This window comes from Piliocolobus tephrosceles, chromosome 3, assembly GCF_002776525.5.
Source record: "Piliocolobus tephrosceles isolate RC106 chromosome 3, ASM277652v3, whole genome shotgun sequence".
NCBI classification, from domain to species: Eukaryota; Metazoa; Chordata; class Mammalia; order Primates; family Cercopithecidae; genus Piliocolobus; species Piliocolobus tephrosceles.
This window is the reverse complement of record NC_045436.1, coordinates 136,472,966-136,499,133: the sequence shown is the minus strand read 5'-3', so window position 1 is coordinate 136,499,133 and position 26,168 is coordinate 136,472,966. Positions and strand designations below refer to the sequence as shown.

The window sequence follows — 26,168 nt, the reverse complement described above, 5'->3', positions numbered from 1 at the left end:
TGTCAAATTTTTTGGATATTTGCCAAACTAGAACTCATTTTTGAAGTTAACTCTGCTCATATTTCAGTGACTAAACTACTGTAAACAGACGCATTCGGCAAAACGTTAATGCATTAATGACAGATCTGTTTGTTTATTCTTTTTTAATTTGTCTAATATATTTTTTTAATTGTGTATTTTTTTAACAGGTAGTTATGCTTGTCCTAGCTTGGAAATTGGATGCACAAAACATGGGTTATTTTACTCTACAGGAGTGGTTAAAAGGAATGACTTCTCTCCAGTAAGTCCTAGGCTGCACTAGTGGGGTCCCTGCCCTTCCCAGGTGGTTGCCTCTTCCTGGGACTTCAGGATTCAGGTGATTGAGTGAGTGGAAGGAAGTCAGGTGGTCTGGCCAAGCTTCCGCAGTGGCCAAGGATGTAAAGACTAAGACCCATTTTGAGGACTATTCTGGGCGAATTTATAAAGTGTCTATACGTGTATGTGGAGAGACAGAGTGTGTTGGTATTCTTGTAGAGCAGCTCTCGGCAAGAGAAATAGACCAACATTTTCTCATATGAGAAAGCCACCTATGTAATTTAAGATTTTTTAACAGCCACATGTAAAAGTAGAAACAGGTAAAATCAGTTTTAATCTATTTTATTAACCCCAAACAATCCAGCATATTTTCATTCCAATATGTAATCAGTGTTTTTAAGAAGTCAATGAGATACTTTTATATTATTTTTTCTCATGGTTAGTCTTCAAAATCTGGGGTGTATTTTATGGTCCATCTCCATTTGTATTAGCCACATTTCAAGTGCTCAGTAGTCACATGTGCCCAGTAGCTGTTGAGTTGGACGATGCAGTTTTAGAGATTAAAAGGCAAAGACTTTCTGGCATCTGGTTTATAGTTAGTGAGAAAAAGTTGAGTAACATATAACTTGTAAGTTAAAATATTTGATATCTCTTTATATATTCTGATTTTAGGTTTGGGTAAAATTAAAACTTCATTACTCCAGTGATTTAAAAAAATAATAAAGATTTGGTTTGTGTAACCTGACCCAGGATAAGAAAAATCAATGGTTTTATGTATTTGCCTTGTGCATGCAGTATGTGCGTGTGTGCATGCGCCTGCGTGTTGTGTGTTTGCTCAGTTTCATTCAAGAAAACAAACTGTCATTCTATATTAGGCCTTGAAAGATGCAGTTAAAGTGGATGACTAAATGTTTCAAATAGCATTGAAGATGAAGTGCTAATTCTTAACATAGTAATTTTAATCTAAAGTAGTTGGGATGACTTATCTTTTTCTTTTCACTTTAAGAATAATAGATCTTGATTTTTACTGGATTAAAATTGGAGTCGAAATGGTTTTATTTAAATAATTTTGGAATTTGTCCACTTTTAATGTCATTGTTCATTTGTTATTGTTAAGAATGCTTTCACATTGTGCTTTAGTAGTTTATGAAGACTTTTTACTGTTCTCCCGTTTGAATGCCTCATAGCTACTTTGTGAAGAAGACAGATCAGATTTTATCCTGAACATTTTACAAATGAGGAAACTGAGGCAAAGAGGGGATCGGTGATGTGTGAATGTGGCAAGGATGGGAAGAACACTTAAGACTTCTCATTCTTAAATCTTATTCTTCCTTCTAACAATATTATCTAATGACAAATGAGTTTTAGGTAAAAGCCAAACCACCCTTTTCACCCTTTTACAAATATACTTTCCTATCAGAGTGTGTTCTAGAATTTTAGAGTTAAATTCTCTGAAATCTTTTAAAACTTGTTTGTCCTTTTGGGGGAACATCTCCTTATGATTTTAATCCTATTCACTCTCTTTCATTATTTTTCTCACTTCATTGCTTCCTTTTTCTTTTCTTTTTCTTTTTTTTTTTTTTTTTTTGAGATGGAATGTCCCTCTGTCACCCAGGCTGGAGTGCAGGGGCATGCTCTTGGCTCACAGCAACCTCCGCCTCCTGGGTTCAAGTGATTCTTGTGCCCTAGCCTCCCGAGTAGCTGGGATTACAAGAGGGCACCACCACACCTGGCTGATTTTTGTATTTTTAGTAGAGACGGGGTTTCGCCAGGTTGGCTAGGCTCGAATTCCTGACCTCAAGTGATCTGCCCACCTCAGCCTCCCAAAGTGTTGGGATTACAGGCGTAAGCCACCGTGCCTGGCCATCATTGCTGAGTAGAGCAGCCGATGGCTCCATTTTAAAGTGTCCTTGTGATGATGAATGCATGGGCATATCAGGATTTTATTTCCAGCCTTCAGACAAGGCACCATCAACATTTTCAGGCCCATTTTTATTTGTCTTAAGAAGGTGTGATACCCAGTTTGTATAGTACTAAGTTCTTTACAAAAGAATGTCCCTCTGCAAAAGAATATTACCTGATACCATACCTTGCCCGTGTGTTTTGAGGGCCATGTCTCCTGGGAAGTGAGAAGCAATTTCCTGGAAGAGGTCTGCGTCCACGTTTTGAGTGCAGGCTACTCCTTCAAGCTGTTTGTTGGGAACCTTGCTTGCCACTTTGTATGATGCAGGTGGTGGCAGGTGGGTTCTCAGGGTGATTGCCACTTGATCCTTGCAATTCAGGGTTTAGTGACAAGCCTGATCCACTATAAAGGCATGGAGGAACTGCTTGCTTCTTTGATGTGAAACTCTGAGGTTGGTGTCCTCATCAATGAGGTGGAGATAATTATTCAGAGTAACTTTTAAGTTTCTTTGTAGTTCAAAAATAGTCCAACTTCAAGTTTGAAGAACCTCTGCCTACCCTCCCACCCCTACCTTCCAGCCTTTCTAGATTAGTCATTTGTTCAGCAAATGTTTGAATGACAGTGATGTGCCAAGTGTAGTATTCTAGGCCCTAGGGAAACAAAAACCATGAGTAAGATAAAGTCCATTAAGAGGAGGGGCTTATAAACAATATTCAGGCAAAAGATCTAAAAGTAATAAGGTCACTTATCCTTATGCCAGTAAAGTAACTAAATAAGCATTGTTTTTGTGAGGTAAGTGCACCTAGTACTCAAGAAAACCCAGAGAGTAATCGTTTATATGCTCTAAAGGCAGAAAGTAATCTATCTTTTAAACTATTTTGTCTTCTGTTTTGGATTTCTTTTCTATATTTGCTCATTTTGATTTTATTAAACCTATCTAATGAAATATTTTGATCTCAAACTGGAATTAACAAGCATACAACAAAATCTTTATTTATATGTATTCATGTCTTAGGCCATTTAGGCAGCTATAACACAATGCTTTAGACTGGGTGGCTTATAAACAACAGAATTTTATTTCTCTGGAGGCCCAGAAGCTCAAGACCAAAATGCCATAGATTTGATGTCTGATGAGAGGTGCTTTTTAGTTCATAGATGATGCTTTCTAACTGGGTCCTCCCATGTTGGAAGGGGCAAACAAGCTCCCTTGGGTCTCTTAACTAATCTCATTCATGAATATTCTGCCCCCAGAACCTAATAATCTCACAAAGGCACCACTTTTTGATACCATCGTCTTGGGGGTGAGGATTTCAACCTCTGAAGTTAGGGAGGATACAAACGTTCAGACCATTCATTATATTTAGTTAAAATGCTGCAAAAAAGAAAAAAAAAAAGTTACTGTATGGTGGGAGTGTGGTAGAAACACAAAGCCCATGGGCTGTGAAACCAGAGTTTTCAATCATTTCTGTCATTTCCTGGGTGTCTCTGGTAGCATCATTAAACTAGGGTGTTGAAGTGTGGCTTATGGCTTATGCCTGGGCTCTCAAAAATTAATCTCCTTGATGCTCTCTAGAGGAATTGTGTGCTTGGCTTCCCTAGGACCTGTGAACCTGGAACAGGAGGTGGGTGGTGTGAGAGTTTGGTCTTAGGCTGGCAGCTGGTAGGGAACATCTATCCTTGCACTCCCGAGATCATTCCTCTGCCAGAGAAGACACAGCTCCTGTTTTGGTCTGATGAATTAAACTACTTCTGGTGCTTAAACTTAAAAAAAAAAAAAAAAAAAAAAAAGTGAGAATTGTAACTACAATAAACTGATGTTGGGCTGGAAAAATACCTTTGGGATGACTAAGGGAAGGGGCAGAGGCCTTTTCCTGGGTAATAGGGGAAAGCTACCTCTGATTTTATAAACTTTGAAGATTGCTGTGTTGATTTCTGTCCTACAAATCTGTTACAGCAGCAAACTCAAAAAGAAAACATTGTGTGCATTTTTTGTGCTGGGAAATGGTGTTCCTTAGAAGCATGGCACTGTCACTGTGACTTCTACAAGTTTTTTTATACATGGTACATAGAAACATGTTGGAAGACTTGAGTTGAAGATGTGGCTGCTTTCTAAAGTCACGTTGGTGGCTTACATGTCCCAAGCCAGGCTCTGTTAGAACCGAGTCCTCTGAAGATGTGCATATTTACTGGCCACTAGATGGCAACCTGTGGTTCTGGACAGGGTGACTCAGTGGCCTATTTCACTATTGGGGGCCAGTCCAGGGGCTTTGTGTGTTTGAGACCCCCTTTAAAGCAGATTAAACTCTGTATTGGCAATATTAGCTCCAACCCCAGGTTTTTAATGGGTACATGAGTTAGTAATATTACTTGTGTATTTTATGTGTAAAGCACAAGAACTGTTCATTTCCTGCATTTCAGACAGGATCTCTGAGCATCTTTCAAACATAGGGACATCTTTTTGCCAAGGTGTTGGACTTGCTCCCAGGCATGCTGCAGAACTTCACATTTCTTCTCATAGTAGCTCTGCCTGGAGATTTATAGCTAACTTTATTTTCTTTTAACTATGGGGTAGTTATCTAAATTAGTGCTTCCTGCTCTTGAATCTGTTAAAACAAACAACTGCTCTTCTTCTTCTTAGACAGGACTAAACTAAACTGCCAACCAAATCTGTGGCTTTTGGTCCTTGACCCTCTTTCCAGTGAAGAACAGGGACCTGGGCCTTATGTTTTTGGGTTACCCAGTTTCCCTCCTCTTTGACCCTCCCCCATTATTATTAATATTATATTATTATATACACACCATTAAAAACACTAACCCTGTAGCAGAAGCACCCAGTGTAAATTCATCCCTGCCTTCCAGACTTAACTCCTGTTTACTGCTTTCTTGTGTATCTTTCTAGTCCCTGTGACCCCCTCATTGGGATTCTGGCACTAGATCTCTAACTGGCTCTTCATATCTCTTTTCCTTCCCCCCAGTCCTTCTCCATGGAGATCAAGAGTGAGCTTGTCAAGATGCAGCCCTGATCATGGTCTTTCTCATAGTGGCAGGTGCCCTCCTTTGTTCCTAGGATGTAATTTTAAAAAACCTCACTCTGGACTAAAAAAACCCTTTATGAGCCTGACCCCGTGTTCCTCTCAGCATCATCTTATAGCTCTTTCCATCTTCCTCTATACCCTCCAGCCACAGTGGCTGTCTTTTAGTCTGTTGGACTTAAACCATACTCCCATCTGCTTCTGGGCCTTTGCATATGCTGTTCCTAATAGACAGAGAGCCTTTCCCACCTCTCCAAAATATCTAGTTCCTGCTTATCTCTCAACTCTTAGCTTGTGTGTCATTCTCTTGAAGAAGTGTTTTCTGACTCCAAAATAACCCAATTTTAATCTTTTTTACTTTTCACATTAGGAAGAAATAAAGGACTTTCTAAATTGTTCTGTTTCATAGAAATTCACATTTAGCCTAATTTCAGGCTTTTAGATAGTTTATCATCTCAACAAAGAGATGATAAGGATTTATTTGTAGTTAGGTACAAAGAAGCAGCAGATTTTAAAAACAGATTTGTTTTTAAAAATAGATTAGTGTGCTCCACTATGAACCATTTTAGTTTATATAGTATATAAAATATATTGATAATACTTGATATATGTATTATCTGTACTTAGTAGGTTAAAGATCTATAATAGAGAAACACAATACATATTCAGCGTTGAAAATCTTCAGTATTGCTGGTGAAAATGGTGGCTCTTGATTCTCCTTTTTAAGGGCTAGATATTGCAAACAGAAAATTAGTTTGTAAAAAGAACCAGTAAGTCTGCTTGCTTATGAAAAGTAAACACTATATCACTTACTGGTAAAAACAGGTTATTATCACCAAGGCTCCCTGGAGAAATGGCTGATTTCAAGTCTGGAATAGGGTAAGAATAGGGTGAACTGGAAAATCTTGTGCCAGAAAGCAAGGTAATGCTCAGAGACATGGGGGGGACATGTCAGAAGGAAACTAGAGCCAGCTTTAGGGGGCTACTGCCCAAATGGGGAAATTTTGTACAATCAAGAAGAATAATGACAGTAACAGATTATAATACACTGAATTAAACGCAAAAAATCCTAAGTGCAGAAAATAAGAAGGTCATGTGTGGAGCTCTTCTTTATAGAAGAATTATAGCCAATAAATGTAAAAGGAATGATAGGATTAGAAAATCACGATCTTGGATCTTCAGATGTTACTGATTCAGGCAGGTATCACCAATGGATGCTATAACCATTGTGTGTTGTCAGGAGTATGTCCTCCTTGTGAGGTCTTTAAAGATCATTCCAGCATGGCCACAGAACTTCCACTGGGAGAGGCATAGGAGATTAAAGGATTTATTTTATTCTCAGGTTCTCGAGAGGGAAGCATGGCATGCCACACGGAGCTATATGGGAGAAGCTCCCAGGGAGTGGGCTCTGCTAAGCAGGTGGGGAACCTAGAGAGAGTGAGGACCCATGGGCAAGTTCCTTCCCTGGATGTCAGATTGGTGGGTGTGGATGTCACTCAGTCATAGTCAGGGGAGGGCAAGAAGGGGACCTTGTGGCAGGGGGCAGACTTATCACTAGTGGACCCGGTCTCCTGGATAGGATGTTCATTGCTTATTTGTGGGGATATTGAGACAGGAGGAAAGTAGGAAGTTTAAGTACTGTACAATACACATTGAGTGAAAGGTTGTTAGGACTGGACATTTATAGTCTCAAGGTATCATTCTGTAGATACTTACTGTTTCAAAGAGGAAGAATTGCTTTTCAATGGAAAATGGTAGATACCACCATAACAATAGGAATCTGCCAATAATGGGACAGGGATAGACAGACATGATGAATGTTGTTGTTGGATCTAATATAATCATAGGGAAATTCTGATTTCCCTATGATCATATATGTGTTGGAAGTGTGGGATCTAATATAATCATAGGGAAATTATCTGACAGATGGACATTCTGCAAAAGCAAGTGGTCTGGTCTCCAAAAATGACATTATCAAGAAAGAAAAAGGCAGGGCACTCTTCTAGAGACTAAGGAAATATGACAGCTAAAAGCAGTGCACGGTCCTTGATTGGTTCCTGGTTGAAAACAGCAGCTATAAAAGAAATTGGGGAATAACTGGGAAATTTGCATGTGGATTGTATATCAGCTAAGAAAGTTAACGTTGATACAGTAGTAAGACTGATGATGGTTTTAAAGTGTTTAGGGATGAAGTTTCATTGTGTTTGCAACTTTTAAATGGTATAGAAAATGTATACGTATATGAGAGAGTGCATAAATAGAAAAAAAGTTAATTGTTGGATCAAGGGGATGGTATATGAGTGGTTATTTACTATTCTTTCAACTTTTCTGTACATTTAAAAAATTTTTAAGTGTAGAAAAAATAGGTTATGGATGGGTTTCAACTGCAGGGTTTGTTCTTTCCTTTGGTATTGAGTTTATATTACTGCCTCAATTTAAAAAATTAATAAATGAACTCAGTTCGTAATTTGCTTTTATTTTGTTTTTCTAGATGTGATACAACAGAAAAACTCAGAAATACTTTGGATTACTTAAGATCATTCTTAAATGATTCTACAAACTTTAAACTTATTTACAGATACGCGTTTGACTTTGCACGGGTGAGTTCTCTGGAGCCTATCCAGATGTTTCCCTCTCTTCCCTCCCCTTTTAAAATTGCCTTATGAGGTTCATTTTTACATGCCACAGCAAAAAATCTTGAATAAGTTACTCCCAGGATGCTAGTTAGTATTTCTTTCTACATGTATGCTTTTGAAAATGAAGTTTGATTCTGGGCAAACATTTTGTAGGTCAGCAAAAAGCTCTAGTGGCAGACGTTTACTGACTCTTGCTATTGGCTTAGAAGTAACATGGGCATGCAACACACAGTGTCTTAAATGTCTCTTAGATAAGGTTGGAAAAGCTTTCCTTCTCACAGAACAACAAACCTTCTCCTGTTGAATTTACTAGAATAAGCTAATCATATCTAATTCAGATTCACCCTGGGTGCTATTATTGTATTTAGAAATCATGTGAATTTTAGACCTAAGCTACTTTCAGTGAACATTACTCAAATGTATTTTTCTAATCATCGTTTTGAAAAGCAATTACCCTGTTTCTCACATAGTGAGTCAAGTCGAAGTATGTGAAAGTGGTTCCCTTGGAGTGAAATAAAAGTCTTACTTTTCAGCCTAGTCACCATACATAGTGAATTTTGAAGCACCAGTTGGCATCATACTCAATTCAAACAAAATCTATATCCCATACAATTATAGTTTATTCTGAAATGATGTTTTCTGTTAAGTCTGTTTGTTTAGTGGATTCAGGTGACTAGGCTTTCTTGTTTGATTGCATTTTTTTTTAATGATTTTTTTTTTTTAAGGCAGAGAACTCAGTGACAAATGATTCTTTTTTCCTTACCACCATATTGATTTTTTTCACTTTTTACTCTCTTTGGCTCTGCCAGTTCAGCACCAAAGGTTTATTTGATAGTGAATTTTGATGCATCTTGCAATAACGTTCTCTGTGGTGCCCTCATTCATGCGTTTTCCCATTATTACAACCTTCTAGTAAAATCACACCATGCATAGCAATGTATTGATGTTAGAAATGATGAGGTAAAATTCAGATACAGTGTTTGATAAAATGGCATTTGCGTAATAGTATATAAAAGTTACATGCCAGGCCAGACACAGTGGCTCATACCTGTAACCCCAGCACTTTAGGAAGCTGAGGCAGGAAGATCACTTAAAGCCAGAAGTTTGAGACCAGACTGGGTAACATACTGAGACCCTGTCTCTATAAAAAATAAATTAAAAAATTAGCCAGATATGATGCCTGTAGTTCTAGCTACTCAGGAGGCTGAGGTGAGAGGATTGCTTAAGAACAGGAGTTCGAGGTTAAAAAAAGAAAAGGGAAGTTATTTGTCAGATGCTTTTTTTGCTGAATGCTTTTAGAATAGTTAACTGGTTTCTAGGATTAAATAGTTTATTTCATGAGCTTTTATTTTCCTCCCGAAGTCAGCTGTTTCTTATAGTATGGGTAGAAATTCATTTAGAAACATCATACCTTCTCTACTCAAATCACCTCTATTGTCTAACTTCCTTGATTGGGGGGTCACAGTTCTCCCAGATATTCAATGTGCTTTAGATCCAGGTTCTGCTTTACTCCTCCCTGGCTTCCATCCCATTCTGGGGCAGTCACCCTGGCCCATCTCATGAGTGCTCCTTTGGCCACCTTTTTCTTGGTGTCTCCACTGCAGCCTCACCGGTGGAGGCCGTGCTTCTCCTTACCAGCACTCTTCTGGTAGCCTCATGTCCACATTCTTTCACTTCTTACCCAGCACTCACATCACTAGGGTGTCATTCCTCTTCTTTCAGCCCCTGGGTCACTCGGCCACCTTCCTGCTCCCCACAGCCTCTCGTACCTCCCCACTGTCTTTATATCAGCCCAACACTTCCCTTGTGTATATGACACAGTTGTTCCCATGGCAGCTCTGAGGGACAGCCAGCGATGGTTTCAGTCCACAGAGTAAGAAAGTGCACTTCAGCAAAGGGGAGAAATGGCCACGTTGTTCATAGTAGATCCATGACTCAAACCGAAGCCTTCTGTCTCCAGATCTAGTGTGTGGGTTACTCCAGACCCTCACAACTAAGTCCCAAACTTCCCCACGCAATGCCTTCATTGTGATGAAATTGCATTAACAGTTGCTCACTGGCCCTGTTTCCTGGCATCTCTGCATTCTGCCTTTGGTCATGCTGGCCCCTTGCCTAGCACCCCATTTGCACTAGCATAGTTATATCCATCCAGGCCCTGGGTCTGAGCCACGTACTTCTGCTTCCACACAGCCTGCCCCTCAGCCTGTCAGGGATCATGCTGATGGTGGGATTGTGCTGGTTTCAGTTACATACTCCTGGTGTCTCCTCTGCTTAGCTTTGAAGTTTGAGTACAGACCTTAATTGTTCCTGGTAGATTGAGGGACTCTGTACTTTCTTTCTTTGTACGTCCTTTGTTTTAAAGGAGAGTCTCAATTAGTATTGGTGGATTAAGCCCTTTCACATAACAATAAATAAAAACAACCATATTTAATCATTGCCTGATTACCAGATAGATTGAGTTTAGCTAAAATATGCTCTAAGATAAATTTTTTAATGGATCCTATTCTTTTTTGCTTTATTTTGTTGAGCTGTATTTTCACCAATTTTGAGATGTTTTATTTTCATTTTCATTCAGTTAAAAATATTTTCTAGTTCCCCTTGTGAATTCTTTTTTGGCCCATTGATTATTTAGAAGTATGTTATTTTCCTGGTATTTAGGATTTTCCAGATATTCTTTCTATTATTGATATTCAGTTTAATTCTGTTGTGGTCAGAGAACATACCCTGTATAATTTTAATCTATTTGATTTATGGTCCAGAATATGGTCTGCTGCAGTGAATGTTTTATGCGTACTTTAGAAGAATGAAATGTTCTACTGTTGTCAATGGAGTGTTCTATAAATGTCAATTAGGTCAAGTTGGTTGATAGTGTTGTTCAGGTCTTCTGTATTCTTCCTTATTTCTGTCTACTTGTTCTATCAACTACTGAGAGAGGAATGTTGAACTCTCTACCTGTATTTCTTCTGTCACCTCTATCACTTTTTTGCTGCACGTTTTGAAGCACTGATACTAGGTTTAGACATACTTAGTATTGTTATATCCTCTTGATGAATTGAGACTTTTTACCATTATGAAACGTTTTCTCTTTATCTCTAGTAATATTCCTTATACTGAAGTCTACTTTGTCCAATACAAATGTGTTCACTCCAACCTTCTTTTGATTAAAGTCTGCATGCTGTATCTTTTTTAAATCTTTTACTTTTAACCTGTTTGTTTCTTTACGTTTGAAGTGGGTGTCTTATAGATAGCATATGTTGGGTCTGACAATACGTGTTTTAACTGGGATGCTGAAACTATTACATTTAATGTAATTATTGGTATGGTCAAAATCTATATCTCCTATCTTGCTATTTTTTCTCTATGTATCCCACCTATTTTTTGTTCATTTTTTCCTCTTTTCATGCCTTCTTTTTAGATTGATTTTTTTAAATCATTCCATTTTATTTTCACTATTGCCTTATTAACTTTTTTGCCCTAGTAGTTGCTCTGGGTATTCCAGTATTCATCTTTAAATTTCACAGCCTACCTTCATATAATATTATGCCACTTCATGTATAACGCAAGAATTCTTTACAACAGTATACTTTCATTTTGCCCTCTCATACTTCATGCTGTTTTTGTCATATATTTTATTTAGGCTGTAAATCTCACAATATGCTGCTATAACTTTTGTTTTAAATTGGCAAAAGTGTCTTTTATTGTTACTCAGATATACCAAATATATCATTTCTATGCTCTTCATTTCTTTTGTGTAGATCCAGATTTCTATCTGGTATCATTTTCCTTCTGCCTAAAAAACTTTCTTTAACATTTCTCATAGGATAGATCTGCTGGTGATGAATTCTGTAAGCTTTTATTTTGCCTTCCACTTAGAAAGAGACTTCTCTGGGTAAAAAATTCTAGATTGACACTTCATTCTTTCAGTACTGCAGTAATGTCTCTGCATTATCTTTCATCATGTGTAATTATAAATCTGGTGTCATTCTTATCTTTATTCCTCTAAACATGTCTTTTGTTTTCTGACTTTTTATTCTCTTTCCATTGCTTTTTAGCAAGTTTATTATAATATTCCCTGGAATAATTTTCTTTATGTTTAATTTTGGTTAGGGATTGTTGAGCTTTTTGGATCTGTGGGATTATAGTTTTTAATTAAGCTGGGAACTTTTTCTGCTGTTATTTCTCCAGATATTTTTTCTGTTATCTCTCTGCTCTTCTGGGACTACAGTTATAACTGTGTTTGGTTGCTTGAATGTGTCCCACAAGCTACTGATGCTGTGCTCCTTTTTATTTTTTCAGTTTTTTCCCTGTCTCATTTTTAATAATTTTTATTACTATGTCTTCCAATATTAATCTTTTCTTTTGCAGTGTTTAATCTGTTAATCTCACCCAATATATTTTTCATTTCAGATACTATATTTTTCATCTTCAAAAGTTCCATTTGGGTCTTGTTTATGTCTCCAGTTTATCTCCCCATCATGATAATATTTTCTTCTGCTTCCTTGAACTTCTAGAACTTGTTTATAGTAGGTATTTTTATAACCTTATCTTCTGGTTCCATCATCTGTCATTTCTGTGTGTCTTTCTGTTGGTTTATTTTTCTCTTGGTTATGTGAGTCACTTGCCCAGCTTCTTTGCATTGCTTTTTTTTTTTTTTTTTTTTTTTTTTTGATTGGAGCTGGGTATTGTGAATTTTATGTATTTGGTTGCTGTGGGTTTTGTTGTATTCTTTTAGATAGTGTTGAGTTTGTTTTTTAAGTGCATAAATTACTTGGAATCAGCTTGACCCTTTGGAAGGGCTGGTCCAAAGCAGTCTTGATAGGGATAATTTGGCCCCACTACTAAGGCAATATTTTTTTTGAGGATTCTACCCAATGCCTTGTGTACTATGAGATCTTTCTGTGCTGACTGGTGGGACTACAAACTGTCCCCAGTCCTGAATAAACCCTGGGGACTTCAGCTCACTCATTTGCAATGTTTTTTTGCAGACTCGGGTTGTTTCCTCTCACATGTTTATATGGCCAAAGACTCAAGGAGACCACTCTGGAGACCTTCACATCTCTTTGTGTAGTTCCCACCTCACTAGTATTTGGCTGCATAAATTATAGTTATCTTTGCCACCTCGAACTCCAAGCTGTGTCTTGTCCAACTCAGCAAGATTGCTGGGCTCACTTTCGGGTTCCCCCTCCCTTGCCTAGAAACCACCTCCACAGAGTAAGCTGGTATCAACCTAGGGCTTACCTTATTTATTTTCTTTTTCTTGGGGATCACAGTCCTGTGTTGCCTGTTTTTCATTGTCTAAAGCCATCATTTCATCTTTTTGTCCAGTTTGCTGGTTGTTTTTAAGTGGAAAGGGAAAGCTTGCCTGTTAGCCTATATTGGTTGGAAGAACTCAAACCTCATTTCTTTCCCCCTCAAGTCTTTTTTTTTTCCTATTAGAAAAGTGAACTCCTGGAGGTAAAAACTCAATTAACCAGCAGTGAACCTTTTAAAAATCACACTTTAATGAAAATTGAGCTTTATGATAAAATTTTAGTATCCTAAATATTATATTGCAACTAACAATGGTGATATATATTAATTATTCTGAATTCTGCTTTAATATGCCTGGAAAGAAACTGCAGTACAACACCAGAAAATGATAAAATAGCCCCTTTAACAGCTCTCTACCAAAATTGCAGCCCCAAGGGGCTGATCATTTCTTTCTTTCCCTTTGAAACGTGTAGCCAATTTAAAATAGTACTTGGCTATAAAGTTGTGTTATTTTTCTCCTGATTTATCTTTGACTTGAACTTATAGTTGAAAAGGATCCTCAGAAGTCATCTGGTCCAGGCCTATCAATGTAGGATGATGAGATTGAGAGCCAGCGAGGAAGGGCAACAGCAGGGCCCGCATCTGCCCTTGACGTCCAGGCCAGTGTCCTTCACAGAGCCACATTGTCTTTCCCTCCACAAAGCTCTCCTCCCCCTGTAGAATCATGCTAGAAAAAGACGGTGGGATATACACAAGGGTCAACATGATCAGTTCTCTTCTACAGTTGGAATTTTGCCTCAGTATTTTTATGCATAGGGTTTTTTGCCCTCAATGTAAATTTTATTATATAAACAAGTATTGTTGTATGGATTCTTTTAAATAAAGCAGCCACTTTTCCTTGCTTCCTTTTTAAAAAAGGACCTAGTGAGAACAAGATTAGGTGAAGAGAATAGACTAAAATACTATATAATTTTTCATTGATCTGAGACTAGTTATAAATGTCAGTCCATTGGATGTTTTATCTTCTCTGTGGTGGAGACAAGCTTGCTGGTTCAAGGGTTGTGCAGAGGCTGGCGAGTGGCATTTGGAGGAGGGTGTGTGGGGGGTTGAGTGGGGCGCTGATCAGCAGCATTGAGGGCCAGGTGAGAGCAGAGACCATGGATTTGCAGTGCTGTTGTTCTCCACAGAATAGGATGTGTTTCCAGCGTTGCAGTCCTGCCTTGATGCAGGAAGGGACAGATTTAGAGTGAGAAGTTTGAGAGGAGCCCTGGTGGAGTGATCGAGGTGAACCAGACAGGATCAGGAAGGAAGCAAAGTTAGGAGAAGCTGCTAGAGAGGAAGAGAAAGGGAGGCCTTTCAGGAGAAGGGGAACGAGTGAAAGGGAAGATGGGAGGAGGGCACTGGAGAGGTCGCCTTTTCACTTCTTGAAATAAAACCTTAAAGAAGTTGCATGAAGAGTCTTGTGGAGGCAGAACACTCCAGTGGGAATGGCTTTTACTGAGAGGTAATCTTGTGGCAGGTTAAAGAGCAAATCTGTCAGCGCCTCCATGTACTCTCTTTCCCAGCAGAACGTGCCGACCACTCCTCTCCAGTGTTTCTGAGGCCATGTTTCAGGAAACTGTAAGCAACCACACAGGTTCAAGCTGATACACTGTCCTCTCAGTACCACAGTGGCCAAACCAGAAATGATTATGGATGTTACTCATAGAATTCACCAAGGAAAATTTTGCTGGGTCTTGTGTTCAACAACCCCTGTTATCAGAGAAATTTTCTCTTGAAGCTTAACTTATATCTCCTGCAATCATTTGGATTCACTTCCTCTTCTGATTTGAGTCAGCCTTTCATTTGTTAGTTGATGTATTCGTCCAATTTTCCTTCTCCACACAACGCCACCACCCAAACGTGTGTCCACGTGCACACTCACACACTCTCCTCACACTTTCCCTCATACTTCATTGTCAATTACAAAGAAAACAGAAGGTAGACCTGGGTCATAGTAAGAATAAGAATATGATGGAGTCATCTAAGCCCACGTCTATTACACTGAAAATCTTAGTTTTATCCTTAAGATGCCTCTTTAGTTGTTGCAGAGCGAGGCAAATTTGCTCAGTAGTTACTGGTAGAGCCCACTAGCCTGTATGTTTCTTCACATCGAAATCTCTCTTCCCTCCTTGCTTCTGAGGGAAGCAGCCTGGTAGGCAGTGAAGAGCTCCAGCTTGGAATCAGCTTCCTAGCTCAAGTTCCAGCTCTACCATTTGTTGACTATATTTAACTCCTTGTGCCTCAGTTTCCTTATTTATAAATTGGGGATTATAGTAATCCCTGTTTACTAATAGAGGTGAAATGAGTTTAAGTGTAAGGCACTTAGAACAGTTTCTAACTTGAAGTAAGTTCTCAGGAAAAGTTAACCATAGAATTAGAAATAATTGTTGAGGCCGGGCACGGTGGCTCAACCCTGTAATCCCAGCACTTTGGGAGGCTGAGACGGGCGGATCACGAGGTCAGGAGATCGAGACCATCCTGGCTAACACGGTGAAACCCCGTCTCTACTAAAAATACAAAAAAAAAAACCTAGCCGGGCAAGGTGGCGGGCGCCTGTAATCCCAGCTACTCCGGAGGCTGAGGTAGGAGAATGGCGTAAAACCCGGGAGGTGGAGCTTGCAGTAAGCTGAGATCCGGCCACTGCACTCCAGCCCGGGCGACAGAGCAAGACTCTCTCTCAAAAAAAAAAAAAAAAAAGAAAGAATTGTTGAATTCTTCACTGATATTACTTAGGTGTCTGCAGATGTCATTTCAAATAATGACATTTTTTGAGAGTAGTGCTTACAGTAGTAGAATCAGATTGTACCAAATAAAATAATAATGAACACCTGTGCCAGTTGGCAGATGTTTTCCTTTTGTTTTAAAGAAAGTGTCAAGCATTGAGCTTAATCGATTGCCTTGCAAACATTGTTATCTCTAAACTAATGTTAGCTAAGTTCTAAGAGCATAATTAAACTCCCATTCAAAAAATTGTTTTGCTATATTTTTGGTTTCATAAACTGAGCCACAATATTTAAGATATGAGCTCTTTACAGCCCTCTATTTTTATCTTTTGTTTACTTAGGTAGCTGGGTTAAGGAGGACTGCATTTTCTCTGTCTGTTTTTCTGTGGCCTCAATTGAAACACCATGACACATGTAATAGGTCTTCACTTTTAAGGCCTTTTGATTTCATGTACCAATTTCTGACTTCACCATTTATGTTTGGAATTGTGATTGCCTGTATATTATTTCTTGATTCTAGCTAGTCTCTCTTGAAAATCTTCTGGGTTTTTATTTTTCCTGTTGAATTTTTTTCTTTGTAATTTTAATAATTCAGGGTTCCTCTTTTTCATATGTGAGTCTTAAGCTGTAAAGTTTGGTATAAATTGGAAATACATCTTTTGAAATAGTTAGGGGCCTTTGATTTAACAGATCTGGATACTCCGATGTTTAAAGGTCGTATTTGTAATATATTTATATTTACACGTTTACAGTTAACTGTTTTGTTTCAGTTGTTAAGTCATTTGTGTCATCTGAGAAAAAAATGCTTAATTGTCACCTCTTACAGGAGGACCTGTATGGAAACAGTATTATGTAAACAAAGGCACTGGTTTTTTATTTCATACTAGAACTCTAAATCAGATTTTAATAAAATTTCACTTTTCTTTACACTAGCTGTTATTAGTCTTTAGCTTACGGAGTATATTTATTCCATTTATAAAACATAATGTAGAATATTTAGAGTAGGATCCTTTGGTTTTGCAGCTGTACTATATCATTCTATAACTTCTATTTTTAATCTACATTAAGGAAGACCACAAATTAGAATCTAGTTGTATATTGTGGGGGATTGGTATGTCTTTCATGTATGGAGCCTGTTCAGTTCATATTACTATTTGAAAAATGACAGAAAATTCTTTTTATCTTAGTAAATTAAAGTTTATGAAATACATACACATTTTGTATCAAGAGGTGGGTAGGGAGAGATGCTTTCATTTCCTTCTCCTTTAACCTTGATGGGCCTTCTGGGGATGCTGGTTGGCTCTTGCCATGCTCTCAGGGTACCTTCTGTCTGATTCTGACCTTGGGATGCAGGAATCTATTGGTCTGCCCCTTGCTCCTTGGTGCTCCATGAGCAGAGGGTCACAGGATTGGTGTTGACAGCGTATAATTTTAATTTCTTACAAAGAGCTTTTGGATGTCTTTACTGTACTCCTTGAATTTGTTATGGCGATTTTTTAAAAAAATGCCTATAAAGTCGATGGCTGCCTGATAGCATCCTGGGAGATTCATTTCACTTTTAATTGGGAACTCTTTTGCAGAGAATGTCATTAGGATCATTGTTGTAGAGAACCCCCTGCGAGTATCTCCAATTTTGATGTTTATTAGATGTTTGCTGTGGGAGCTCTCGACTCTTGTTCCCGGGAATTTTGAGTGTTTCCAGTCATGGTCATTTGCACATAGCCACAAGTCCACTCACAGGCAATGTTGGTTATCAGTGAGATGCCACTGTTCAGATTGTGAGTGCATCCATAATATCTTTCTCTTATTTGCTAGGCCGAAGATGGTGTTAGTGATTGAGAGCTGCTGGCTGGCACCCTTGCAGAGCAGGAGTAAGTGAGTGCTGTTCAGCTTTCCAGTCCTGTGAGTCTGATGCCTTTCCTCCATGTTTTGGCATCACTGCCAAACATATGCATTGAAATCCTTCATGATCATCAGTTTGTCAGATGATTATATTGTTGCAAAGAGTCTGTCCAGGTCTTTTGTATCTTTTTTTTCTTTTTTGTCACCTTAGTGTATGTCCATTGTGACGGGGACGTAGGCATTGATGATGATGATGGAAGAAGGCACAATATATATCACAGCAAGACTAGAGATTTGGGGTTTAGTGAATGATTACAAACTCGGCAAAGGGAAAACTTTTCCAGAGCGCCAGTGTCGTCAGCCCAGTGCTGCATGAGCTGTTGTTCAACAAATGGACTTTGGCCCAGTCCTGTGGTGCCGCATGTGTTTCTCGACAGTTTACTCGTTTATCTTGTGGATTGCTTCATAGTATGGTGTGCCGTTGCCATCTGCCACACCTATGTTACAGGGTAAGAGGAAGTTTTGCATTTGCTTGCACAGTGCATCACAGAAGTGTAAGCCCTTGAAACACAACAAATCAATGCAGTTTGGCTGGCAAAAGGCAGGCAGTCTCTAGATCACCTCTTCTCCTGTCCTCTTCTCCATTGGGAGTGTGTACTGCAGCCCTGAGCAGGACAATACATATGGCCAAGGGGCAGGCAGAGAACCCTGTGGAAAGGAGGTCCCACCTGTTTGCATAGAACTGTGGAACTGAGATACACCTGCCCTCATCAGAATTAAGTTATGTGACCTCTGAAACAAGATTGATGCGGAGCCATCTGACCTGGTCTATTCATGGACAGTCGTTACACTTCACAACCTAGACCAAAAGGCCAGATCTATTGCACATCTTCCTTAGGCAGCAAGTTTCCTTATCTTCATCTACCTTGATTGTTGTTGTTAAGTGAGGCCCTTACATTTGCTATATTAAGTCCCAATTCAGGGTCATGGCTAGAAATGGTGTGCTAAAGAGTACCTCACTGTTAAGAGTCCTTGCAGTGATGATTTATTTTATCAGGAGGTATATATGGCTGCATATGTGGCTTAAGGTGGTGGTCACAGCATCATCCCTTAATTTGAACATTTAGATTCCATTCCACTGGACTAGCCAGGCACTTTCTCCCTTTGTAGAAAAATACTTTTACAAATTTCCACTGTAGTTAAGATACCATATGAAAACTAGCTTTGGATATGTAAGGTACGCTTATGGTCACAGGCCCTCTATTCCTTTCCATGGAAACTGACCACTTGTAGTTCTGGAATGGAAGCATATAAGAAGGACGGGAATGAGAAATTAGGATCCTTAATTGCAAATGTAAGTGGAATGAGCTTACCCTGCCCATATTTAGGTTTATGTTCTTATCTTTTTTCTGGTGTCCTTACCGAATGTTGTCTTTCACTTGGTTACTAGTTAGGTGTATTCTACTAGGAAATTTACATCTTAGAAATCTATCTATCCATCTGTCTATTGAAGGACTGTATTGATAGACTTCCTGCCTTCCACCAGAGTGGGTAGATGAATATATCCTTTGATTTAGAGAGACACTTCAGAGCCCTAGCATTTGGTATGAGCTGAAGTTAAATCCAGCATGTTTAGGTTCAAGAAAAATATTTATCAGTGAAATCAAATTGTTGAAAAAAATGTTTTTATTAAGGAAACCTGATTCCTAATCATAGGCATCAAAACCTTTAAGCTCCATTAAGTTATGTTAAAGGCTTTATGGTCAACAATTAGGATTTTGATAATTATCATAAATGTCAAACAAGCAAGTGATTGAGTTACAAGTTTTTATTAATCCCATGAAAAGACTGTAGAAACTGCTACAACGTAACTAATTGATTTTGCGTTAGGGTGATCATTCAGTTGACATAAATCTTTCTCACAGTAAATTTATGTAATATCACAGTGCCCAAGCCTTCCATTGTGTTTGACTACCTCCCCTCCCCAACCTTAGTCTGGATGCAGGGTCTTTAAGGTGTATGATAAATGAGCTGTTTACTAATTTCCTGTTGAAGTGAATACACATTTGCAATTATTGGAATTTATTATTTGGGGGCATCTGGCTCATCCTTGTTTTTGTTTGTTAAACAGGAAAAGGACCAGCGCAGCCTAGACATAAACACTGCCAAGTGCATGTTGGGACTGTTATTAGGAAAAATCTGGCCCCTTTTTCCAGTTTTTCACCAATTCTTAGAGGTACCAAATTGTTGTTTTATGAAATGTATGTTTGCTTGCTTAGAACTACCAAATAATTTTATTTACCCATTGTATGTAATTTTTTGTTTGTTGTACTTTTCTGTCTGTGTAGGAATTATGGTGACATAATTGCTGTCAGTCAACAACTACCTATCTTCTTGGAGTGCATCTGTGTATGCATTTAATGTTGTGTTGCTTCATTCCACATTAAAAATGCATCCAAAACAGCCACAGCTCTGTCCTTTTCTCTCTTTTCTCATCCCCATTTTAAAGCTTCACTTTTGTTTAGATTTTCTGTTCTTTATAACAATAGAAAAAGAAGATTTACTTTCTTTTGACTTTAGATGAACTTCCACTTTTATTAAGCAGAGGTTTAAAAGACAGTCATCTGCTTTCTTACCAAAATTAGTTTGTAATCTGTTCTTAGCTACTCTTATCACCAAGTAACTTGAGGACCTTAGATCAATCTAAGTATTAGGCAAACTGACAATATCTCCTTCAGTTTAAATTGTCTTCAGATCAGTATCAAAACAGTCCAGCACTTTATTCCATCATTGTTTGTGTGCTTTAAGTATTGATGATCAGAAATTCTGAGCTACTTGTTTTGTTGAAGTGTCATTCTGTGGGACCTGGAAGTATATGGGATACAAGTTTGAGTTACTTGGGTTGTCATATATGGCATCCTCCTTTCTCTCCCACCCCAAGCCCTTCTAAAAACGGTCCTTTGTTTGCAAGGATGAGGGTGTTGGGTCTTTGAGAAAATGCTGGGCTGTATGATGACTCTGGCTTCACTCTTGAATAATCTTTCTCACAACTTACTTTATGTAATAGTCCAGAAAATTTTAATATCTGATAGGATTCTTTGAGAACTGTTATTAAAAATTTCTTTTAACATTACTAACTGGGACTCCTCAAAAATTTAAAAACTAGTTTTATGTAAGTATCTGTTTACCCAGTAGTCCATATCGACATATAATCTGTTCTAATTTCTCTGACAATCCATTGAGATGAGTTAGCATTATTTGGAAAAATAAATAGAAATAGTTCCCTATTCTCAGAGAGTTTAGCTGGATTTGCACCTGCGTGTAAAGAGTCTTAAGCTGGAAGACCTGGCCTGGAGGAAATCTGACGTTGCATAATTCCAGGTGCATCATCAACTGTTTCAGAACTGGTTTTTGCTTTTACTTGCTTAGAAAGTTAAACTTGTAGTCTATGCTTTGTTCTCTTATATTAGTTTGCATTTTTCTTTAAAAAAGACAGTATTCCTCTCATTTCAGCTTTTCTTATGTTTGCATCCTCAAAACCATTGGTTCAACTCTCTTTGCTTTTTATGTACTTGTATTGTTTTACTATGTTTCTGATTTTAGTGGGGAGGATTTAAAAATCATTGGTTCTGGATTTTATTTATGAATCTTTGTACAGGGATACTGTATTTTTAAATAGATACATGGCAAAGTTCTTGTCTAAGAGGAATAGAAAAACTATTTCACAGCTATTCTAGTTTCTTTTATGATCAGATTCGAGTTTTGAATTTTTATAACAGTAATTTTTTTCTGTGACAAGAATACCTAGTTTTGAGACCACTTGCAGCACTTACTGGATCTTATCAAGTAACCTGCTGCTGTGTGTGCTTTAAGCCAAAGGCTTGGCCATGGGCAGTGCTGGTTATGTGAGGGGTTATATTAATGGGAGCTACTCTTTATTTAGCACTTACTTTGTGCCAAGCACTGAATGAAGTGTTTCACATAAATTAGTAAATTACCTCTTTTAATTCTTATAATATCTTTATGAAGTAGGTATTATCCCCATTTATATAAAACAGCTTTTGCAGTTTAGAATTTTCACTTCTGGGGATATATAATCATGTTAATTTGATGTGCTTTCCATTTTGTATTGAGACCCTATAATATTTTTGTAATGACAATTATCATCTTAAATTCAACTCTTACTCTCCCTCACCATCCTCCTAGATTGGTGCTTAACAAACCTCAAATGCAAAGAGTTAACCTTACATGAACTTAAATGTTGATTCATAGAGTAATTGAAACCGTCCCATTTGTTCAAGTGTCAGTAATTCATATTACTTTTCCCTCCATCAGCAATCAAAATACAAAGTTATTAATAAAGACCAGTGGTGCAATGTCCTAGAGTTTAGCAGAACAATTAATCTTGACCTCAGCAACTATGATGAAGATGGAGCATGTAAGTACTGCCGCTACCCTTCTGTCATTCATGTACCTTTCTATATCATCTTCATTGGGAAAAGCCTCGGCTACATTATTATTATTGTTATTATTATTATTATTACTACTATTACTACTACTACTACTGTTTCTCTCTTTCACTCCAGGGCCAGTTTTGTTGGACGAGTTTGTGGAGTGGTATAAAGACAAACAGATGTCCTAGGACTTTATGCATAGCAGCGAGAGAGTCACTGTTACCACAGTTATGTCACCCATTAGCCATAAATTGCTGTTTGTATCAAAGCGCATGCTGCTTTTCTTGCACTGTTTCCCTTTCGCAGGAACATGTTGGTGTTTGCTAGTGAATTGGCCAGCTCTGCTTGCTGTGTGGCATTGTTCTCTTCGAAGGCTGCTTTGCAGTTTGTATTTACACTACAGATTGGTGAATTTGCCAATGTCCTCACTGTGATTATGTGTATATTGCTGTTTAAATTTTGTATATGTGTATAAAAGGAAAAATCTTCACCTAGAGATTATTTCTGAAAAATGTATTGTAAAAATAATTTTGTGGCATTTCTAGTCCCTTTTTTGAATGAACCAATTATACTTTATTTGGTCTCCTATGTAGCATATCAGAAAACACGACAAAACTGTTACCATGAACAAACATTGCCAGAATTAACCTTACTGTTTAAGAGGCCAACTTCTGGAAGGAGGTAAGAGTCATAACTTTTCAGAGGCATATGCCAAATATCATTTGGTATATTTAACAATATTAGTGTTCTAAAATGATGAAAGTTGTAATTATTTGAACATATAGATACGTAACATGCCACAAATTATTTCCACCACAGGAGGTATATAAGTTGTTTATTTTTTAGTGTTAAAACTATAGTAGCTTGAATGTAGGTACCAATGAACAAATTCAAATTGCACCTCTTTTCTTAAAAGAATGGGATTTAAACTCTTGTAAACATTCTTTAACTTTTTTGTTAGTTTTCTTTTTTTCCTTTTGCATTCTTCTAGCCAGTGATTGATCTGCTAATGCTTTCTTTGCCACTCTAAGTAAAATTTATTTTGCCTCCTCAATGAAAACCTCATGGTTTTGCCGGCTATTTATAACTGCATCACACTTCTAGTTGTGGCTTGAATTTTCAGTTAAGCTTTCATGGTGTGTAATTTTCCAGCCTTTTGAGAAAACAAGCATACTATAAGTGAGAGCTGTTTTGTTTTCTGTTTTGTTTTCCTTGTTTGTTTGATGCTAGGCTTTTCCTGGCAGCATGTCCATTGCAGGCAGTGGACAAGAAACCACCAGCATTGAGCTAACCCAGTACATGCTAGGACCTGTCCTAGAGGGGCCATTTTTCATTACCTGAGTTATTTGTACAGAAGGATGATGGCCATTATTTTTGTGGATGAGGAAATAAGAATAAACAGAATGGTATTTTTAGGTTTGTATTTTATGTCTTTTTTTTTTTTTTTTTTTTGCCATTCTTGAGGAAATATAGAGATGACATTTTCACCCCAACTATCTGGTGCTATTGAATGACTAATTCAGTCCCTAAAGTTCTGTGAAAACACAAAAGTCTAATGATTTGAGTGAGTGGTGCATTTGAAGAAGTAATTGCTGTCATGGTCAGCAAGATCCGTGATTTAAGCATGTGATGACTGGAAAAGGTTTGGGTTATTTGGAAGTCTGGCTAAAAATCCTTGTTTTTTTTTTTTTTTTTTTTTTTTTTTTTGAGACGGAGTCTCGCTCTGTAGCCCGGCCTGGAGTGCAGTGGCCGGATCTCAGCTCACTGCAAGCTCCGCCTCCCAGGTTTACGCCATTCTCCTGCCTCAGCCTCCCGAGTAACAGGGACTACAGGTGCCCGCCACATCGCCTGGCTAGTTTTTTTGTATTTTTTTAGTAGAGACGAGGTTTCACCGTGTTAGCCAGGATGGTCTCGATCTCCTGACCTCGTGATCCACCCGTCTCGGCCTCGCAAAGTGCTGGGATTACAGGCTTGAGCCACCGCGCCCGGCCTAAAAATTCTTTTGGGTGACATGTGATCCTTTAAATGGCATTAAGTGAATAAAGCACACAGACAATGCTACTCTTGACCACTATTTTACCATTTATTTGCAAACAGTGTTCACATTTTCATACTTTTTCCCTAACTAAACCACCAAAGAAAGAAATTTTGTATGTATATACAGTGTGTGTGTGTATACAAAATCATGATATAGTAGAATGCAATGACTTTCTTTTTCTACCAAACAAAAGGTTTTATTTGCTGTGAAATAAACTAGAAGTTTAAAAAACCCTGTAGTGATTAAGCATACGTTACCACTCCTTGTTTGCAGATTCACTTTCAACCTTAAAAATTAATACCAGTTTGCATAAACCAATATCTGAAAAGAATAGAACATGTTGATGGTAAGCAACAGCTATTAAAACTGATGTGATGGATGCATTTGTTTTGCAGTGGTGGCTGGCCTAGGCAGATTTGGATCTGTGAAGAATTGATTCATTTTCAAAATCATTCCATAAAGTGAAAAAATTACACAGTTCTTTAAATTTGATCAACTGTAGCTTTATTTAAAGCAAATGTAAATCATAGATGGAGTTATTTTAAACATTATGTTAGAATATAGATTTTTTTTTAAAATGCTAATAAGCACAGTTAATTCTAAAATGATAGGATTGTTACAAGAGGGAGATGTTACAGTTAATCCACAATCAACATGTTGATGGTAGGGAAAAAACTGTGTAAAAACTATTGTATTATGTATGATAAGAAAGTAAGTATTCTAAAGGGATAATCTTGCATATTAAGAAAACTCCAAATAATATTTAAATTGCCTTGAAAAGTAAACCTCTGTGACCGCTGAGTGGCAGAGTGCTTACCCTTGGTTTTCTTGATTTTATATAGTTATTTCTAAGGGGAGAAAAAGGGGTCAGAGTAATACAATACATTTTCTTAAAAACCTCTCTTAAGTTGCACAAAATTGAACAATCATCAAGCACTTATTTACTGGCTACTGTTGAATAAATTAGGGTGCCTTCATCTGGGTTTTCTTTAGTACCTAAGTCTACAACCCTTTCTCTTTTTCTATTGTGTTTTGAACTCCACATTGCAATACTCTGTTGTCATGGAATACAACCTTTAGATGTTTGCTGCTGAAGTAGGTCAGAAATTTTATTACTTGATTTGCCCCAAACATCCACTGTAATGTTACATGCACCTTTTTTGAAGCATGAACTCTGAATTACGTTTTTATAAATCTGACTAGACAAACCTAGATTCTGGTTTCACAATAGATTTATTTTGTCTCTCACTCTCCATTTTAACAGTGCTTTTGAAGTTTATACAGAAAGCTTTAAAAGTTAGTTTGTACCCTTAGTTTTTATTATTACAACTGCTAAAATACCTCTGTAAGCCTTATCCTTTATTCCTTCATATGTTGTATAATAAATGTATACATTTCATTGACTAACTAAAATGTTGGGTGTCTGTAAATGAGACCAAAACGTGGGTTGCTTTTTTCATAAAATAATTTGTATTGGGTGTTACTGTTCAATGACAGCAGGTAACCTATAACTGTGAATGCTTCATATCGTCAGTATTTGCATTACATTCATAAAAGTGTGCAAGTCCTGTGACTCCCAGCTTATGCCACCTAATTTGAGTAAAGCAAACTGGTTTTAGGTTTCAATGAAATTGATGTAAAATGATATCCCATAAATAAAAAGTATTTGTGTTTGGTTTCAGAACAGATGTGTAAATTTTTTCTTCTCTTCTGGCTTTCTCTTCAAAAACCATTTAAGGTAGTCTTTAAAGCATTTTTCATCTTTTTTTGATTGTTTTTTTCCAATTTTCTCTTGAAAATTTCCAAAGCTACAATAATATAATGAATATCTGTGTACCTGTCACTTAGATTTTTCAGTTGTTAACATTTTACCGTATTTCCTGCCTTACTCTTGTGCTATACATGTGTGTGTACTTCTCACTTTCTGTAAATAGATTCTGAGAATAAATTACAT

The 26,168-nt window shown here is 37.6% G+C and overlaps 1 protein-coding gene across 7 annotated transcripts in view; it reads left to right on the top strand.

Moving 5' to 3' along the window:
• The window catches only part of DCUN1D4 (defective in cullin neddylation 1 domain containing 4), a 74,090-nt gene extending 48,192 nt beyond the window's left edge, over nt 1-25,898 (top strand). For 2 of the 7 annotated variants that reach the window (XM_023183149.1, XM_023183152.1), the window contains exons 7-12: nt 189-280; nt 7,721-7,829; nt 19,854-19,958; nt 22,058-22,160; nt 22,309-22,857; nt 24,610-25,898. In XM_023183149.1, the coding sequence (XP_023038917.1) occupies nt 189-280; nt 7,721-7,829; nt 19,854-19,958; nt 22,058-22,160; nt 22,309-22,364 (465 nt within the window). In that variant the 3' untranslated portion in view covers nt 22,365-22,857; nt 24,610-25,898. Of the gene's footprint in view, nt 1-188; nt 281-7,720; nt 7,830-17,695; nt 17,783-17,933; nt 18,232-19,853; nt 19,959-22,057; nt 22,161-22,308; nt 22,858-24,487 lie in introns of all 7 variants that reach the window. The other 5 variants (XM_026447652.1, XM_026447654.1, XM_026447653.1 and 2 more) reach the window with 5 other exon arrangements.
• The last annotated feature ends 270 nt before the right edge of the window (nt 25,899-26,168 follow it).